The following is a 19,072-nucleotide window of genomic DNA, read 5'->3' on the forward strand; positions in this document are numbered from 1 at the left end:
AATAGATGAAAAAACCACGGTCAGAAACGTAAGCTGTGCATCCTTATCTATTTTTATTTTATAAGCAGCAACTAGATAAAAATAAAAAGAAGGAAAAACCTCCAAAAAGAAAAACAGAAAAACTAAACCTTGAGATAAGCCCTTTCAATGGTGCAGACAAAGAGTACGCTAATCTCCCTAAAAAAGGAACAGGTTTACAATTTCCAACCCCAAGTATCCTTTTTATTTCCCTCCTCCTTTGGAAATAAATCAAACTTGAGCAGTCAAAATTCGATAAGGTCCCATCAATTATCTAAGGTTGCAATAACCCAAGGTGAAGGCGGATATGCATGTAGTAACCAAAAGAGAGTCTAGGCCCTCTCCTTTAGCCATGTTATAAACGGACAGTTCTACAAACTCAAGTAAGCCAAGCTATGTGACTTGAGCACACTTCATAACCCTGACTTTCTCTAACTTTAGGGAAAAAAAAAGAAAAAAAAAAGGCAACATTTGTGAAGAAAAGAAAAGAAAAGAAAAGGAAAAGAAAAGATAAAAAAGATAAGAAAAAGTACTTTTTTCTCCTTTATTTTTAAGGAGAATGTATCAAACTTTACTTTATCTTTTTTTACACACGCATGTATAAATGTTGTTTACTCTTCAAATTAACAATGTAAACAAACGTATAAATTCCCTTTTTCCCCTTTCCTTTCCTTCCCTTCCCTTCCCTTTCCTTTGAATATTCTTTGAGGCTTCTGAATGTAAGGCATGAAATAGACGTGCATATTACAATTAAAAAGAAAAGAGATTTATCTTTGTTGTATCTTTTTTGTTGTTGTTGTTGCCTTCTTGTTGTAAAGTAAACAAATACTTGGCAAATAAGTGTAACACAATATACCAAAAAAAAAATTCTTCTATTCTTTCCATTTCTATTTTGAAAGTCTGATCGATCTATTGTGTACAACAAGTTTCATATAAAGGAATGAATCTATTTCCCCTTGCACACTACCAGGCAATTGTCTTTCCAACTTGACTTTGGCACATTTATTTACAAAGTAAAAATAAAATAAAAAATAAAAAATAGGGAGACGTGTGAGAGTTTATTTGGCAGAGTAGATATGCAATGCAGTCATAAAAATAGAGTAGTAACTCTATCCAAGTCAAACCATTTGGAGTGTTAGACTCATTCATTTTTATTTATGCAAATCATTTACTCATATATAAGCTTTAAACGAATAAACGTATTGAAAACAAAAAAAAAAAAGAATAGAATTTATGTACAGCTAAAGAGACGATAGACAGGTGAAATATAGCTTAGTCATTTGTATAACTGGTTTGCACGCTTGGAGTATGATTTCAATTAGCTGATATAAATTTACTTGTTGTATTATGTAATAATAATAAGAATTAAAATTCAATAATGGTCTTCTATTGTATTGAATCCATTGTGACTGTAATAAAAGATTCATTTCCTAGAATAGAACAATTGTATTATTCTTGATAACCCCATTTACAGTTAAAAATATCAATCAAGACATTTTATTCAATGATTAATAAATAAATAAATAAAATAAATAAATATTTCTGAAGATAAATAAAAGGACACGTAGGTGATTACTACATTAAGCAATAAATAGATTGCATAGGTTTATTATTTTTAAACCCTTTTTATACGGTATGAAAGATCCTTTTTGAATAAATTTTAATCGGAATAGACTACCGATAAAATAAACTGGAAATAAATTTTGTTTTTTTTTTTTTTTTTTTTTTTTTTTTTTTTTTTTTTTTTTTTTTTTTTTTTTTTTTTTTCCTCAAAGTTACTACAAGCATTATTTCTCCCCTTCCCGTTTCCCTTCTTTTCTATATTTATTCATTCATTCATTACCAAAATAAAAAGGAACGATGAGCAGTATTAAAAGCAATGAAAGTTACACACGTGAAAATCATAACATCAATAATATCAAAATTGTTCATCATCCAGAAACTGTTCCTATTCGAATTAAATACGCAAATGAAATTAGTGTACCTTTTCATGAATATTTAGCACAAACATGTCCATCTCTTTTCGGTCCAAAGGCACAGTATGTTCCTACTCCTTATTTAAGATCAAGGCATTTACAAACCATTTATGCTTCTATTTACGACTCATCACCGACAAAAAATGATATTACCTATGAAAGGTAAAAACGACATAGATGTGTCATGGCTTTTGTGTTTTTTTTTTTACAATCAATTTTTAACTATTTTATAGACAAATATTAGAATTTAAGAATGGTGGAGTTGCTTCATTAGATTGGGCTTTCCCTTTAAACCCTATATCAGAAGATACACCTACTGTTGTCATCTTGCATGGTTTAACAGGTGGTAGTCATGAGAACTATATTCGCGGTTTACTTCAAATTGTAAGAAAGATTTCCCCGCCTTTTTTTTTTTTTTTTTTTTTTTTTTTTTTTTTTTTTCATTAACAATCAATCTAAATATACATACATACGTACATACATAGATTACTCGATCACCTATCAATTACAGAGCTGTTGTTTATAATGCTAGAGGTTGTGGTTTTACCAGTATTAATACCCCTCAATTATTTAATGCTTCTATTACGGATGATCTTCGAGAAGCACTTTCTCATATCCAAAAACAAATTGGTGAAAAGACACCTTTAATTGGTATAGGCTTCTCTTTAGGTTCAAATATCCTCGTAAAGGTAATTAGGCTGATGATCGTCATGAATAATAAAGATGTCTTGTTGATTTTAACCTATCGAAATATAGTATCTTGGTGAAGAAGGAGAAAAGACGCCGTTCATTGCCGCGGTTTCCATAGCAAATCCATATGATTTATTAAGGTACAAATAAAATAATAGATTAGATGATAGTGTACAAACTTTAACTTTAATTTTATTATTATTATTATTCAAAAGTTCTGGTCAAGTATTGGACCAAGGATATTTCTCTCGACATGTTTATTCTTATCGTATGGCACAGAATTTGAAAAATATATTTTTAAGGTATAAAAGTTTTTTTTTTTTTTTTTTTTTTTTTTTTTTTTTTTTTTTTTTTTTCTCTTAAAACTGAAATAAATAATGCTTAGAAATAAAGACATCATGTTAAGTCGAGGAGACATTGATATTGATGAGGTCTTGGCAGCAAAGACAATACGTGAATATGATGATGCTTGTACGAAAAAGATGTCGAATTACACAACAGTGAACAACTATTACCGAGATGGAAGTTGTGTACGCTTCATTGAGAACGTTCGTATCCCGTTATTATGTATCAATGCATTGGATGATCCTATTTCACGTGCACATTGTATTCCAGTAGATGAAATTAAAGTAAACCCTTATATCATCTTGGCTGCTACAAAACATGGTGGTCATTTAGGCTGGTTTGAACATACATATCGTCCTTCAAGATGGATACATAAGCCTATTGCTGAATTTGTTATTGCCATGTTTCAGGTAAAATCATAAATATGAATAATAGAGAATCATAATCATAATCATAATCATAATCATGAATGGCTACCATTCATAGGCAAATGATGCTCGTAAGGATACTAAAAAATTAGATACCGACGTAGTTATTCGTAGTGAAAAGGCAATCAGAAAAATTCGATTTTCTCCATTGAATAACCCTATACCTCCCCTTACAAAGTCTTTATGATATCTTTTGTATTTTTATTATTATTTTTTTTTTTGTTTCTTTTCTTACAAATAAAAAAAACCATTAAATTATACTATATACTTAATGAATAACAATAAGATGTGAATTATCAACTTGCCAAATATCAAGGCCACTGTATTCACGAATAGCTTCTTCTAATTGAATCTCAGTATATCCTCTTGATATAACGCGTTGTCTAATAGTAGATAAAGCTAATGAATAGCCATATTCATGGGTCATTTCCTTTACAATATTGAAGATGGCTGTCATAGGTGATCTATCTTGACGATGATCACGCTTCTGACTATCATCGGTCAACGACGACTTGGAAACATCAATCAATCTTAAAGCTTCATCTACATCTATTGGTTCAACAAAATCGGAAAGTCGAATACGGGCTAAAGCTTGTGCCATACGAATAATACCTAATAAGGTACGAGCTGATGCATATGTAAATTGTTGTTCACGATCTTCATCAAGCTTATACTGACGTCTTAATCCAACATAAGCACTTGTAATATATTCTGAGACTTCAGGAGTCAATACAGGTCTCTTTGTTCTAGCATGTGCAACATAATGTCTATTTTTTTTTTAGAAAATATTAGGACATATATACACATGTTATTATTATTATTATTACCTAATCATGTGTGGCTCTAATGCATCTATATCCATTTGAGGTGGCTTGTTATGTGTGTGAACATAAGTAACATGTTCAGCTAAAAGACGATCCATATCATCTGAAGGTTTATCAAGAATCAAATAGAGAATATCGAAACGTGAAAGTAAAGCAGCAGGTAAGTTGATGTTTTGTGTAGGAGAAATACGGGTATTATAGCGACCATAGAGAGGATTTGCAGCAGCCAAGATAGAGGCACGAGCGTTTAATGTGGTGTTAATACCTGCCTTTGAAATACTAATGGTTTGTTGTTCCATGACTTCATGAATAGCTGTTCTATCTGCTTCATCCATTTTATCAAATTCATCAATACAACAGATACCATTATCAGCTAAAACTAATGCACCTCCCTCTAAAACCATTTCATCCGTAACTGGCTCTCTCATGACTGCAGCTGTTAAACCAACACCTGAGGAACCACGGCCCGTCGTATAAACACCACGAGGGGCTACTTTAGCAATGAATTTCAATAATTGTGATTTAGCTACACCTGGATCACCCATAAGACAGACATTAATGTCACCACGAATTTTCATACCATCGCCAACTGTCTTATTGACACCACCAACAAGGAGAAGTAGTAATACTTTTTTAACATCATCATGACCATAGATTTCGGGAGCAATGCTACGAGCTAAACGGTTATAGACATTAGGATCTGTCTTTAATTGATTAATCACTTGCTCATCTTCAGCTGACATTTCAATTTCATCATATTGCTTCTTAAGACGATGAACATGTTGTACTTCCATATAGGTGTCTGTTAAAAGGCCAGCACGAAGTGCTCTAAAGCCAGTATAAGGCATAGGTAAAAAGATACCAGACACATTGGCCACATCACCAGGTGTCAATTGACGACAGGCAGCACCAAACAAGTGTAAAGTCATTGTACGAGGTATATGACCCACTGGCACTTGATCTGTTAATTCTTGTAATTTTACTTCTTGGAAAGCCAAAAATTTGGAGGCTCTTGTTTGCATATATAACTTGCCTCGAACACCATTACTTTTACATTCTTGAGATACACATTCAGTTAAAGGTGTAAACTGTCTTTGCTTAATTTCCTGGAAAATTTCATAACCACATGTATCACAACTGTAAGTATTTACTTGAAGGAAAGGCTTCACATCAGAAACACGAGTGATGATACCACGAACAGTGACAAGGTGACCTAATTGAGCACCATTGACTTCACGTACAGCTTGTGCCTTCTCATTGCTTAAGGGCTTGAAGAATACTTCACTAAAATTAATTAAAAAAAAAAAGAGAGAGAGAGAGAGAAATCTGTCTTAGTTGACTCATGTTAAAATATATGTGTATATATAAACAAATCGAAACTTTACTATCGACGTGTTAATGATGGAGGGAATGACTCTTCAGAATCGCTTGCTCTGTTTGAATCACGAATAGTTCTTTGAAAAATAATAACATCAAGAACACTATCTTTATATGTTAAATCAGGATTGTTAGGTGTCTTTTCAGAAAGAATTTTATCAATAACAGTGGCTGCAAGATCGAGATAATGTTTAGTATTTCTTTTGATGCGTGCAACAGTACGATGACGAGAATCTTCATACTAATATCAAAAAGATCGTTTAAAGCAATGTACATTTCAAGTAAAATATATATGTGTATATATTACCTTAGCAAGATCGTCAAGTTCAATTAAAATTACTGATTCTTTTCTATCAACAATTTTTTGCTATAAATGTAATAATCGTCAATTTAATTTCCCTCCTCTTTTTTTTTCATCCATGTTGTGCATGTAATGTTTTACCAATAAAACGTCATATTTTAAGATGGTCTCTTCTTCACCCATCTCATTAACGATCGTCTCTTTATGATTCAACAGAAAGTCGCGAAGATTTTCTAATTATATGAAACATAAATAAGCAAATGAAAACTTAATAGAATGTGACTGATCTACCTTTATCTTCATCGTAATTGACATTACTGAGCTTAACAGGTTGAAGTGCTGCCATCTTTAGTTTTTTTTTCCCTTTTAAGTGCTATAGGCCAAAAAAAAAAAAAGGAACACTATCTATTAAAGGGAAAATGTATGAACGCCTCTCAAAAAAAAATATTTTTTTTTCTTTATTTTCAAATCGCGTTCAAGTCGCGACAATAATTTTTTCACGTCATCTTCTCGTGAACATGTCCAATAAAACTGCCCTAAAGACGATGCATATTAAAAAAAAAAAAAAAAAGGTCAGTATTAAAATGTTATTGTTTAAGAAAGTAAATTATATCATTGAAATGTTAGAAATAAAAAAAAAAAATGTTTTACGTCAGCTATTAAATACAATGATTTTAAGTAAAGTGGGACATTTTTCAAAACATATGTGAGAAGTTTAAATCTTTATTACTATTGCTTAATAAAGCTTCACGTTCTGTCAAAACCAAAGATTTGATATAATTCATTACTATCTGAATCAATGAATAGATACATTTTCTTTATGTAGGCTCGATAATCTGATGTATTCACAGCTGCTTATTGCAATAGCCGCATCAGATTAGAAAAAACTAGCCATACTATTACAGAATCTAAAGATATTCAAATAAGCAAAATTACCTTCTTTATCAACTAGTAAAGAGAGAGAGAGAGAGAGAGTATGAAATGAAATTAAAAAGTCCATTTTTTTTTAATACAATTGTTGTGTCAATAAATAGGTATAAAAGGTTATTATATTACGTAATGTCTTGTTTATTATATACTAGCATAATTTCTTTTTTTTTTTGAAAATTTATTTATTTATTTTTATTATTATTATTCTTATTATTACAATTATTATTTCTTCAATAGTAATGTCAGGTTAGAGTTATGAATAATGATAATCAAACATGTTTATATGCTCATCATGTAACCATACATTGTTATAGATTTCTTAATAAAACGTTCTCCTGATGATTTCGACTGGACCACTACTATTTGTCTCGTATATACATACAATACATATATATATATATATCAATAGATATAATACAATACTAAATGTCTTTTCTAGTATGTTATCTTGATTATATTAGGAATTGGCATGTGCTTTTGTTTAAAACGAGCTAATCGACTTATACCAAACCGCTTCAGTTTCCCACTAGTAGATAGAGGAAATACTCATACTCGATTATATGACTTGAATGAAGAGGAAGAGGGATTGTTAAGTCATTATAGTGATGTAGAAAGTGAGGATGATGCTGAAGTTATTGATAATCAAAATGGGCTTCGTGGAGAAGTAAAAAATGGAGATGCATCACAATCTAATCAAGCAGAGTCAATCGATAATACTAACTTTCGAAAAGCGAAATAAATACATTTATATATTTATAATATTCAAGTTGAAATGATTATTTATAAGTAGTTCATCATTCATGGGCCTTTATTATTAAGTAAAAGTGAAAAAAAAGGAAGAAGAAGAAGGAGCTTCTCTTGTTGATGAGCTGTTAGCTTTGAAAGGCAATACCATTTGAAACTCAACAATTTGATAATCATGGTAGGGTGGCTTACTGCGATTATGTGTCATACTTTCTTCTCACCTACTTATTTCAATTCTCTTTTTGAATTTCTTTCTAGTAATTAAATTAAGTTTTGATTTGTATCAAGCAAATAAACCCATTCTATGCGTGTTATAAATCAATCCTCTGGAATAGTATTTTTTTTTTTCTTCTTTATCAGCTTGTCTGACTTTGTTTTTATTTGACCAAAAAAAAAAAAAAAAAAAAAAAAAAAAAAAAAAAAATAAAAAATAAAAAAATAAAATATTTTTACACTACACAGTTTTTTTTTTTTTCTTTATATTATTAATTTTAAAATCAAAACCTGTCATTCAATAGTAAAGAGTAAAAGCAAATGCAAAAATTAATAATGTTCATTAAATAGTAATAATAATAATAATAGTGGACGATATGAGTAGCGGATCTGATAGTGACTATGCCAAGTATTGGATTGACTGGTTTTTGGAAACAAAAGGAAATGAATATTATTGTGAAGTTGATGAAGAATACATTTTAGATCGATTTAATCTTACTGGATTAAATCTCGAAATTCAACAATATTATGCTGAAGCATTAGACATGATTACTGATAATTTGGGTAATTATATAAAGAATAATGTAAATAATACATCATCAATAATAATAGTAATTAAAGCAATACTATATTATAAAATAAAATAGACGAAGAAAAATATGATGACAGAACAAGAGAGCTAATTGAAAGGACTTCTCGTCACCTATATGGATTAATTCATGCTCGTTTTATTCTTACAACTCGTGGTTTAGCAAAGATGGTAAGTTTTTTTTTTTTTTTTTTTTTTTTTTTCTAAAATAAAAAAAAGGACAGGCATTATATATCAATATAATCTCTCTTTTTTTTTTTTTTTTCTTGTAGTTGGATAAATATAAAAAGGCAGAGTTTAGTCGTTGTCCTCGCGTGCTTTGTCATATGCAGCCTTTACTTCCTGTTGGATTATCTGACATTCCAATGACAAAAACAGTTAAATTATATTGTCCTCGATGTGAAGATATTTATAATCCTAAATCGGCTCGTCATGCCTCAATTGATGGTGCCCATTTTGGTACTTCTTTCCCTCATATGTTATTCCAAGTTCATCCTAATTATTTGCCTACAAAGTCAATTGAACGTTATGAACCTCGTATCTTTGGATTTAAGATTCACCAGATTGCTGAACAGCATAGATGGCAAGATCGTGCCCGTGAAGAGTATGAAAAGAAATTAAAAGAAAAACAAGAAACAGCATAATAAATAAAAAAAATTATATTTTTATTATGATTACGATTATTCAATATAATGTATTTGGTTATTTATCTACTCACAAGGGAGGAAATAAGAGCATATTTGAAAATGCACTTTTACTATTATTTTAATAAAATGTGTAGTGCTGCTAGTTAGTAAGGTGAAAAAAAAAAAAAAGTCCATAAAAAGATATCTAAGTTGAGAAACCTCCTCTGATTTTTATCTATTGAGAAACGCTTGACTATCAAGGACACTCTATCCGGTAGTTGGAATAAAGCCCTACATTATTTATTAAAGCTTATAACATAACGCCCTTTAAGCTACGTGTGCTAAACATCGTAGAAGGCCTCATAGTAAATTTGACTAATGATGAATACCGAGTTTTTGTTCGAAAAAGAGTGTAACTATCAAATACATTGTTAAATAGATGAAAGGATGGAGGAGGGGTCTATTAGCATAACGTCTGTCTATAAACCAAAACATGATGAAGAAATAGGTGTATTATTCAATAAACAAGATAAATAAAATAGGATAACAGCTATCAAATTAGATACAAAATAAATACGCATTTATAAACAACATACATGATCTGCCATATGTATTTATATGATCCTAAAAAAAAAAAAAAAAAAAAAAAAAAAAAAAAAAAAAACCGATTAGTATAAGCATGCTATAAACCAGCAAAATATACGAATATGGTAAAATAGAATATTATATTTTACTTAAAAAGGTAGTTTTCCGTAAATCATCAAACATGTATTATTGCCCCATTTTGTTACAATAGACTTATAATACCAAAGTTAAGGAGAGGGTAGAAAATATATAACCATATCCTTTCGTTTTATACCTCATCCTAACAGTAGTTAATTGCTTTGAAAGAAAAGTAGAAAGTAATATTAAACAAAGAACCTTAGTCTTTCAAGTTTTATATTTTCTTTTCTCTCTCTCTCTCTCTCATCTCAAAGAGTTACTCCCCCTTTTTTCATTATTTAAATTTTATATGATTGTGAAATTAAACTACTCATCTCTAATATTACATTCAAAGTTTTGAGGTATTTCTTAATGCTTCAATAGGAAAATAAACGTTGAAAATCCTTGTCAGCAAGAAGAAAAAAAAAAAGATTTGTTTTTCTTTTTTCTTTTGTTAAATGGGTAATATAGAATAGAAGATCCCATGTATTGCTTCAATAAATTAATAAAGGCACAAAGCCATTTTCATCAGCAAAGAATGATCAAAAATACTCTTCTGTGCAACTGTAGATTTGCTTCACAAAAAAAAAAAAGACAAATTATGTCAATGGGAATTTTTTTTCTTTTCTTTACAGATTATTAACAAGAGCGACTCATTTTTATTTATTATTTCCTCCTCTCTCCCCCCCCCCCAATGTAAAAAAAAAAGCGTTGTCAAAGATATAAGACTTTTATTGCAGTTAATTTTTGGAAAAAAAAAAAAAAAGTAATAAAAGTTACTAAATATAGTCAAAACTGCTTTTTTCCATTTACCCCTTCCAACTAATTTGAATCGAATCAAGAGAAAATCAGGTACGCCATAATACATATTCTACTTTATTAATACACGTAAACTAAATCAGATTTTTCAAATGATATAACTGCATTCTCAACGAAAATACATTTTTTTTTTCATGAACAAAACTATTATTATTTACGAGAGACTTATTAAAAAAAAAAAGACTTTTAGTCATATCCTCTATTGCAGAATATAATTGTTTTCCTTATTATTTTATTGCTTGTCGAGTACATCTATTTATAAAAGGAGCAAATATGAATGAGAAGAACACAAACTTGTATATAAATAAATATTTTTTTTTCTTTAGAAAAAAAACAGTAAAAGATATTTATTATCTTCTTTGGTTTTTTTTATTTCTTTAAAAAATAAATAAAAAAAAAAGATACATGAGATTTTTTTTTCTTTTTACAGTGCACAAGTCTGAGAACTTTTTCATTATAAACAAGTTCTCTGCTATTTGTTACCATGAAAAAAAAAGAAGCCACAAAAATTATTGGGTACCTTGTTAATTAATAAAGAGAAGAAAATGTATCACCAACAGTTACACATTTACTCAATTTAGCCTATCATTGAAATTAAAGTATAGAATTCTACAAATTAATTTTGTTGTTCCTGACAACAATACAATGGTTACCAAGGTTATTTTTTTTTGTTACATTATATATAAATAGAGGAGAGGCGGAGGAGAAAAAAAAGAAAAAAAAAAGGTAGAAAAATAAAATAGCTATACTTTTTTCTTCTTCTTCTTTTTATTATTATCTTTTATTTTATTTAGCGTTGATCGCATTTACATATACACATATTTATATATTATATATAACTATACATAATGAAGCAGGCTTCAATAACTATCTTTATTTCAATCACACTTTTTGTTTATTCAATCATGGCAGTACCTTTAATCATCGATAAACGGGGTATTTCTAAATGTTATAAAAAGGCTAGAATCACACAATATTGGATTCCAAAAGAAGGAGACAAGGATATGACTAACAATGGTAAAAGGGTCACCTTAAATGGCCCCAAGACAAAATCTTTGAAGGATGAAGATGGCAAAACGATTGCTAAGGTTTCAAAGAGCACCTATGAAAAATTTCAGATGGAGGGCACTGGTTTGCTCAAGTCAGGTGTCATGGTCAACTTGGACGGTGATATGGATGAATTCATGAAGATTGATCGTTCAAAGACGCCTTACGGTTTAGGCTCCAATAGTAACGGCTTGACTCCATGGGTGAGCGTGGCAACAAATGATATCAAAAAGGGGACAACCTTATACGTCAAGGAATTAGATGGCTTGAAATTACCGGATGGTAAAACTCATAACGGCTGTGTTCGAGTAGATGATGAAGGCTGGAGTCTTAATGGTTGTCAGCTCGATTTCTTTGTCCTTCAATATAGCGCTTATCGAAATTTAGTCGATAAAATTCCGAGTAAAGTAACTGTAACTGAAAAAAAGTGTACTATAAAAAATTACGTTACAAGTGCTGTTAAAAAGTGGGCCGTTCTTAAAAATTAATTTTTTTTTTCTTTATTTTTTTTTATTTTTTTTTTTTTGTGTGTATATTTACCCGTTCCCCCCAAAAAAAAGAAAAGCATATAAATAGTGTATGCATGTTAATAAATTTAATATTATAGTACATAGCCTTTATATTGGTTATCTCATTAAATATAAAAAGGTTACCATATATGTCCTTTATTTAGTTAATTATGTAACATATTCATATGTTATATCATGAATATGTTACTTTAACAAAAGTTGAAGTGTATATTTCAACTTTTTATATGTGTACAGATGTATATTTATATATACATATAACAAAAAAGCAATAATTGGTATATTCATTAAATTTTGGCTTGATGCCTAAAGTTGGAGGAAAGGGTATCTATTTTCGGGTTAACCAATATAGTGTAGCTTAGATCTATTTATAATAATTTGATCTATTTTGTGGTATTGGAATTGGAACACCTTTTTTAAGTCGGTCTCCACTTTTTACAATAATTGCTTTTTTATGACGTTGTCTACTGCTTCCCTTTTTTCGTTCCTGATGCAACCATGTAGAGGACTTTATTTGTGAGGATTCTGTTGTTGCCTCTAAGGAGAGTTTGGATTGTTCTTGTAACAAAGTCTCTGGTGTGGGAGAAACTTTATCTGGTAATTCTTTTTTACCTTTATTTACAATGGTTGTTGCTGATATTAGATTCGGGGTAAAGGAAGGCCCTTCTTGTTTTTTAGTTTGTTTATTTTGTTCATTTTTATTTCGTTTAGCAACAACCGCACGAAGTATCGGATCATGACTCATATCAAATTCCCATATTTCATCTTTTATGACTATATTTAATAGAATTAGTATTTAAATCATAATTCTTTTTTTTTAAACATATATAAATGATTATAAAAGATCACATTACAACTCGCTTCTTTTATATATCCTGAGAATTTATGCTCAGTAGACACTATCGATGATTTTACTTGATGTTTTTCACTTACTTTTTTACCAGGGAAGGCCAAAGTTAATTCTCGATGGTCAAAAGGAAAATTTGAATAATTTGTAATTAATCGCTTCATGCTTCTATTTGATTTTAACATATCCTTTATGGGATCTATATTCGTCTCTTCTACTAAAGACTCAATCTTCATTGCAGATTTAATGACAGAAATTTTCTTTGCAGGAGGCATGACTTGGCTTGTCTCCTCTTCTTCATTAAATAGTGTTGAATATTTCCTTTTATTAGAATAACCCTTTACCTCTTTAGAGTTATTTAGTAAATAGGAAACTGAAATCCTTTTAGCTGATCGATTACCGGGTGTGTTGAGAACTGATGCGAGTGAAGGCAGCATGTTACTACCATTTGGCAAGATCGAGCTAGAGGGGGTCAATGGCTGCAGTTGATCACAATTAAATTCTTTTTTACGCTTGCTTGACTGTTTCTTACCCTTGACTTTTGGAGTAGTAGAAGTCAATTGTGATAAAAATGACACTTCATCTTTTGCATTACCACGTCTTCGGCGTGATACCGTTTTTGTTGTTTGATGATCAAAAGGTGGCGTAAGTGATGTACGGGAGGGGCTTCTTTTAGGTGTACGAGATTTTGATCGACTCGAGGAATTAAGATAGTTAGGAGAAAGGGGTGATGAGGGAGAAGCAGGAAAGGACGATAAGATAGGAGATGATTCACAGTTTGAGGTCCTATTTTGAGTTGAAGCATCAGTAGATGGTGCCGATTTAGATCTCCAATGGGCTTTCTTCTCTTTTCGAAGTGGCCATTCGAGATTAAATATTTGTAAATGACGATAACAACGTGCACACATGAATTGATGATCGTCTATTTTAACAGTAGGAAATTGGGATGCTCTATCACAGCAATTAGCATATTGAGCTTCAGGGATATCAATGCTATCTTCAGATATATCAGATTGAGTTTCCAACCAATCATAAAAAGGGGATAATGCCTTGTTTTCTTCTTTTATGACACCCTCCATTGTTCTTTTTGAAGTAGACCAGCCCTTTTGAAATTTATAACTATCTGAATGGAGAGGAGGATAAGGTAAGAGGATATGTTCCCCAGGAGTGTTGGTAGAGGAAGCCTTTCTGCAATATTTCTCAAAATTAAATTGTTCTTGACAAACTATATCTGTATATTCTTGATGAACCGAATATCTTTTTGGGTCATCATTGGCAGGCATATAGATCCAGTTATTTTTACATTCTACAGGAGTGATATCTTTCTTTGTCTTTTGTCGCTTATTCGGTTTTTGTATCTCTTTTTTTAGTTCTTCTTGAGCGGATCGCTTCTCTCCAACAATGTCAGGTTCATAATATTCTAAACAGGAGATGATGATGAATATTATATACTAGAATGTAATATATGACATACATAATGATATTTACTTTTGTAATCTATTTCCTTTTTAGTACGACTACTACGACGAACATTTCTTTCTTTGGAATTAGTCTCTATTTCATCTTTCTTACTTTCTTGTACATATTCTTTTGACATTTTGCGTCTAAAATTATGAAATATTAATATAAAAGTAAATCCTTAACAATGATTAATTACTTTTCACAAGACATGCATAAACATTCACAATTATTTTCACCAAAATAATCAGCACCATAGAACACAGTCATTTCTTCACCACAGACAATACTTCGTCGAACCTTAAAGGTAACTGCTTGATTACCGATATTCATAAACTAAATGTAGTGTCAAATAAAATAAATAAAGAAAAAAAAAAAAAAAAAAAAAAAAAAAAAAAAAAAAAAAAAAAACTTGGATAACTAAAATCGTACCTCACAATTAGAGTTACAATCATGCTATTATATAAAATAAAGACAGGTTAAACATATATAATTCATTTCATATTACATAATAATAACTTACATTCATAAAACGTGCAGGACCAAGAAATAATGATGTGCATTTTCTTCTAGTCGAATACATTACACTAAAATCACGATCTTCACTTTTTAATTTGGCATCTTCATTAGGACTAAGATACGCAATAGCACCTAAACAAGCTGTGACTTGCTCACCCACTTTCCAATCTTTAGTGGCTATGATACACGCTTCCATTTCACCCGTATATCGTGTAGTTGAACAAATTTCAAACCCAGCACTATGTGTGTACCTGACATCAATACAAAATAAGCATATTATTTAAGCGCGTTGAAAAAAAAAAAAAAGTCTATTAAAGCTTCTGTTATAGGCTTACAGATATAAGTAGCGACGTAAATGAATGTCAAAGTTATGTAGTTCTTTTTCAGGTAATGAGCTGATGATTTGTTGAAAATAAGGTAGTCTAAGGAAAGATGAAGGTAATGAACAAAAAAAAAAAAAAAAAAAAAATAAATTAATTTTAAATAACAACTAGTTAATATAGTAGGTATTTTTTAATTTATATACACACACATATATATATATGTGTGTGTATGTGTATGTATGGGACTTACTCTAAAAAGGCTTTAGAAGCTCTTCTTACACCTTCAGGAGCAGATGATCCACCTAAAATTAAATCTTGAATAATCTTTATTACAGACTTTTGATCTACATTTGTGCCAATAAAATCACTGTGCATGCGTAATGTTTTAAACCATAGATATAAACTGTCCACAAAGTAATGAGCAAGTATATCGTCATAACGTGATAATACGCTAAAATCCATTTTGTTTTATGATTATATATATTTTTTTTTAAAAAAAAAAAAAAATCTGAATTGTATTAATGTTTAATTGAGAAAATAGAAATATAAAATTTTAAATAGATGAATAAGTATAGATCAGAAAAAAGATGACAATCTTTTCTCTTGCTTTTTTTTTTTTTTTAATTGTCAAAGATGTGAATTAAACTTTTTTTTTAGAGACAAGAAAGATATAAGACAGCAATAAAGATTAAAGAAGTGTATAAAGAAATGAAAGAAAAGAAATTCTTTTGTCAAAAAAAAAAAAAAAAAAAAGAAAAGAGGCGGGGAAATAAAAAAATTAAAAACAAAACAAACAAAAAGGTTATGTAACATTAAAAGAATCAAACTAATTCTTTCTTTCTCCTTTAATTTTTTAAAGTTAAATGTCATTATGACTTTCCTTTTAGAATTAACTCATCTTCAAGCGAATAACTAAAATGAATACTTGTTTATTGCTCTTTAATTCAATCATCTAAGGTTCTGTACAGAATAACCCTTTTCTTGTATAATGCAAGAACAACGTGATTGATTGGTAGAGTTGTACACTACAAACCCCGTTCAAAATGACCCTTTATTATGCAAGCAAGACGTGATTTCGATTTACATAATGATATCATTAAAAGAAAAAAAAGGGGGGAAATTTATTACTATTTGCATTCACATTTAATAGGAAAAGGGACACATTTATAAACTTGGTAATAATAATAAAAAAAAAGGGAGAATCTTGATTACCTTGAATTAAGGGAAATGGTTAGCATACAAAAAATCGACTTTGATTAGATGACTCACATTATGTAATCAATGACTAGATATTTTCCAGGATAATAACAGATGGACTTTTACTAGTAAAAATAGTCGTGATGAGATATAAATCTGTATCCATGACTGAATATGTAATAAAACTAACGTCTTTTGTTTTTGACAGGGTTTTTTTTTATTGTTAACGTGTTTTTATAAACAAATTTAGTAGATATTATTCTGCAGCGTAATTAGATATACGAGACATATCCTTATTCTCTGATATCAAGAATAATAGAATAGATTCTACAAGTACTTTTTATTAGTTTATCTATCCATGACTTGTAGAAGTTTATAATCTACTTTTTTCTTATCTTTTATTCTTTTAATTAATCAACAAACAAACAAACAAGCACAATTTTTTTTTTTAATTTCAATAATAATATAAGACGCGTTTGTTGTCATCATTTGTAGTCCCTTCTTAATTAGTATTATATTTATGTAAACCAATCATTTTGCAGTTGAATCATCACAAGCTTTTTTGTAATTATTTTTATTTCCCTCTGAGACTAATTGTGTACAAGTTAAAGTTATTATAACATTCGATATATAATAATTCCTTGAAGGGTACTTTTTTTATAGTAAAAACCAAATGAATGGAATGAATAACCTCTTATTATAGTTAATGTGGCCTAAGCAGTACTACTACTAATAGAAAATAAAAAGATGTCATAAGAGTTTTATTATCAATTAAATGATATCAAAGAAGGCTATTAGTAGTGGAATTACGGTATTTCTTTTATTCTATAAAATAAATTGAATTATCCAAATGTGGTCAAGCCAACTTTGTCAACTACTTTATTAGGTTACAATACCAACTCTTATTTGTTTTCCCAAGTAATTTAATCTTATCACTGGTGGTAATATTATGAATAGGAAGTGTATCTTTTATCTAGTCTTTTATTCTATTATTATTAAATAAAAATACAATTTATACGTGATTAATAGGGAGAGAGAATAAAGTAGTTTGTTGAATATTCTCATTTTACATTATTCTATTTGATAAAACGATGATTGACTAACATGTGTATCGTGGATACTTTTTAAATTTGAAGTTAAAGCGAGTCTTGCATGTGTTTAGAAACCATATAAGATTGGGTCTAGTTAAAAGCATAAGACTATAAAAGATAATGATAAATGTGAGAAAATAGAATACCACGTATTTATCTACTATAGTCATATATAGTAGTCATGATATGCTGTTGCTGTTGTTGTTCGTCACTTTTCATTTATGCGTTACTATTGATAAGATGGTAGTCAGAGATTTGATTGGCTGATAACAATTGCTCATAATTCAACTATTGGTTTTTTTTTTCTTTCGTTCCTTGATTTTCCGTTGTTGTTATTTCCCCCCTTTTTTGCTGCTTTTCTTTTTTTTTTTCATTTGTAGATCAAATTTAATATTTTATATATTTATCTGTTCTTTTCTTATTAAAATTTATTATGTCTTCATTTAAATTTTTCTCTTTAACACCAGAAGAAGAAGAAGAAGAAGGAAGCTCTTACAGTATTTCTCAATTATTAATAGAAGAAGAGGATACATGCATTTCTTGGATTGATGACTCAGAATGCCAAGAAAACCTATTTCAAATTATTTCTCTTACTCCAGAAGTAGCTATAATTGATAAAGAAAATCATATTGTTCACTCTTCATATTCGTTCTTTTTTAAAGAATTAGGCTATTTTACCGAAGAACCTGAACCAATTGACCCAAGTTATGATTATGAACTAGAAGCAAAAAATTTTCTTCTTCAACGAGATAAACAAACTCGTAAGAAGCACATCTGTCTTTCACGTATACCTTCTCTAGAATATGGTTGTCCTAGATCAGGCCTATCTTCTTCTTCTTCTTCAGTACATCATGAATCTCAATTAGTGGATATTCAATCACCTTATTTTATGGGAGTATTATCCTACCCTTCTTCTTCTTCTTCTTCTTCTTCTACTGCTACTAATAATAACTACCATTTAGACACTAAATGTCACCCTTATCAATACCGTTCAAATAGAGTATCTTAGAAGAAGAGGAAAATATATACATCTACATCTACATCTACATCTACATCTACATCTACATATTCTAATATCTCCTTAATAAACATTATTATGCATATACCCTTTTATCTTTTATTAATTTCTCATAAATAGAGTAGTCCGTTTTTTATTTTATTTTATTTTCCCTGGTTAGTCATTAACATGTACGACTTTAACTAGCTAGCATAATTAAATAGAAATAGCCCTTATCATTCTCTTTTTAGTCATCCTATCAGTAACACAAGACGTATGCATGTGTTCTATGGCTTTACATGAAAATAATAGTAATTGATTATTCTGTTGTACCCCTCTGGAAAAATGATAAAACTTGTACTCTACAAGAATATGGAGTAGACTTATAATTTTTTTTTTTTTTTTTTTTTTTTTTTTTTTTTTTTTTTTTTGCAAAGACAAGAGATACATAGGACACGGTACAGAACATGCTTATAAATAAAAA

General features: G+C 29.6%; 8 protein-coding genes across 8 annotated transcripts; 5 read left to right on the plus strand and 3 right to left on the minus strand.

Annotated features, from left to right (window-relative positions):
* Positions 1-1,786: 1,786 nt before the first annotated feature.
* BX663DRAFT_517466 (Alpha/Beta hydrolase protein) lies at positions 1,787-3,725 on the plus strand. The gene is made up of 7 exons (XM_051528727.1): positions 1,787-2,156; positions 2,228-2,378; positions 2,480-2,683; positions 2,751-2,824; positions 2,900-2,986; positions 3,070-3,439; positions 3,516-3,725. The coding sequence occupies exons 1-7, from the start codon at positions 1,879-1,881 to the stop codon at positions 3,642-3,644; spliced, it is 1,293 nt and encodes a 430-aa protein (XP_051380393.1). The 5' UTR covers positions 1,787-1,878; the 3' UTR covers positions 3,645-3,725.
* BX663DRAFT_517469 (DNA replication licensing factor MCM7) lies at positions 3,659-6,419 on the minus strand. Its single transcript, XM_051528728.1, has 6 exons — positions 6,251-6,419; positions 6,101-6,192; positions 5,966-6,025; positions 5,667-5,899; positions 4,285-5,565; positions 3,659-4,224 (listed from the first exon to the last, which is right to left on the minus strand). The coding sequence occupies exons 1-6, from the start codon at positions 6,303-6,305 to the stop codon at positions 3,726-3,728; spliced, it is 2,220 nt and encodes a 739-aa protein (XP_051380394.1). The 5' UTR covers positions 6,306-6,419; the 3' UTR covers positions 3,659-3,725.
* A 672-nt stretch (positions 6,420-7,091) lies between these two features.
* On the plus strand, positions 7,092-7,738 carry BX663DRAFT_517471 (uncharacterized protein). The gene is made up of 3 exons (XM_051528729.1): positions 7,092-7,135; positions 7,204-7,259; positions 7,329-7,738. The coding sequence occupies exons 1-3, from the start codon at positions 7,129-7,131 to the stop codon at positions 7,626-7,628; spliced, it is 363 nt and encodes a 120-aa protein (XP_051380395.1). The 5' UTR covers positions 7,092-7,128; the 3' UTR covers positions 7,629-7,738.
* Positions 7,739-8,223: 485 nt separating this feature from the next.
* BX663DRAFT_554022 (casein kinase II, regulatory subunit) lies at positions 8,224-9,079 on the plus strand (the record flags this gene model as incomplete). The annotated part of the gene is made up of 3 exons (XM_051531494.1): positions 8,224-8,410; positions 8,494-8,606; positions 8,708-9,079. The coding sequence occupies 3 exons, from the start codon at positions 8,224-8,226 to the stop codon at positions 9,077-9,079; spliced, it is 672 nt and encodes a 223-aa protein (XP_051380396.1).
* Positions 9,080-11,532: 2,453 nt separating this feature from the next.
* Positions 11,533-12,081, plus strand: BX663DRAFT_419062 (uncharacterized protein; the record flags this gene model as incomplete). The annotated part of the gene is made up of 1 exon (XM_051522383.1): positions 11,533-12,081. A coding segment is annotated over one exon (549 nt), but the record flags the coding sequence as incomplete, so codon positions are not given.
* Positions 12,082-12,520: 439 nt separating this feature from the next.
* BX663DRAFT_155886 (uncharacterized protein) lies at positions 12,521-14,507 on the minus strand. The gene is made up of 3 exons (XM_051521620.1): positions 14,478-14,507; positions 13,090-14,423; positions 12,521-12,930 (listed from the first exon to the last, which is right to left on the minus strand). Exons 2-3 carry the CDS (start codon positions 14,284-14,286, stop codon positions 12,925-12,927), a joined length of 1,203 nt encoding a protein of 400 aa, XP_051380398.1. The 5' UTR covers positions 14,287-14,423; positions 14,478-14,507; the 3' UTR covers positions 12,521-12,924.
* A 149-nt stretch (positions 14,508-14,656) lies between these two features.
* BX663DRAFT_439252 (uncharacterized protein) lies at positions 14,657-15,221 on the minus strand (the record flags this gene model as incomplete). Its single annotated transcript, XM_051523322.1, has 3 exons — positions 14,657-14,797; positions 14,894-14,917; positions 14,985-15,221. Coding segments are annotated over 3 exons (402 nt in total), but the record flags the coding sequence as incomplete, so codon positions are not given.
* A 2,752-nt stretch (positions 15,222-17,973) lies between these two features.
* On the plus strand, positions 17,974-18,633 carry BX663DRAFT_517480 (uncharacterized protein). Its single transcript, XM_051528730.1, has one exon. It carries the CDS (start codon positions 18,025-18,027, stop codon positions 18,598-18,600), a length of 576 nt encoding a protein of 191 aa, XP_051380400.1. The 5' UTR covers positions 17,974-18,024; the 3' UTR covers positions 18,601-18,633.
* The last annotated feature ends 439 nt before the right edge of the window (positions 18,634-19,072 follow it).

The sequence above is a fragment of the Cokeromyces recurvatus genome, assembly GCF_025118155.1.
Source record: "Cokeromyces recurvatus strain NRRL 2243 chromosome Unknown BX663scaffold_23, whole genome shotgun sequence".
Lineage (NCBI taxonomy): Eukaryota > Fungi > Mucoromycota > Mucoromycetes > Mucorales > Mucoraceae > Cokeromyces > Cokeromyces recurvatus.

Bases quoted from the DNA above. Each gene is read 5' to 3' on its own strand.
- BX663DRAFT_517466 (XM_051528727.1), top strand. From the start codon at position 1,879: ATGAGCAGTATTAAAAGCAATGAAAGTTACACACGTGAAAATCATAAC. The intron at 2,684-2,750 runs GTAATTAGGCTG...ATCGAAATATAG, and splicing joins GTTCAAATATCCTCGTAAAG to TATCTTGGTGAAGAAGGAGA. The intron at 3,440-3,515 runs GTAAAATCATAA...TACCATTCATAG, and splicing joins TTGTTATTGCCATGTTTCAG to GCAAATGATGCTCGTAAGGA.
- BX663DRAFT_517469 (XM_051528728.1), bottom strand. From the start codon at position 6,305: ATGGCAGCACTTCAACCTGTTAAGCTCAGTAATGTCAATTACGATGAA. The intron at 5,900-5,965 runs GTAATATATACA...TTTTGATATTAG, and splicing joins AACTTGACGATCTTGCTAAG to TATGAAGATTCTCGTCATCG. The intron at 5,566-5,666 runs GTAAAGTTTCGA...AATTAATTTTAG, and splicing joins CCATCATTAACACGTCGATA to TGAAGTATTCTTCAAGCCCT.
- BX663DRAFT_517480 (XM_051528730.1), top strand. From the start codon at position 18,025: ATGTCTTCATTTAAATTTTTCTCTTTAACACCAGAAGAAGAAGAAGAA.
- BX663DRAFT_155886 (XM_051521620.1), bottom strand. From the start codon at position 14,286: ATGCCTGCCAATGATGACCCAAAAAGATATTCGGTTCATCAAGAATAT.
- BX663DRAFT_517471 (XM_051528729.1), top strand. The intron at 7,260-7,328 runs GTATATACATAC...TGTCTTTTCTAG, and splicing joins GGACCACTACTATTTGTCTC to TATGTTATCTTGATTATATT.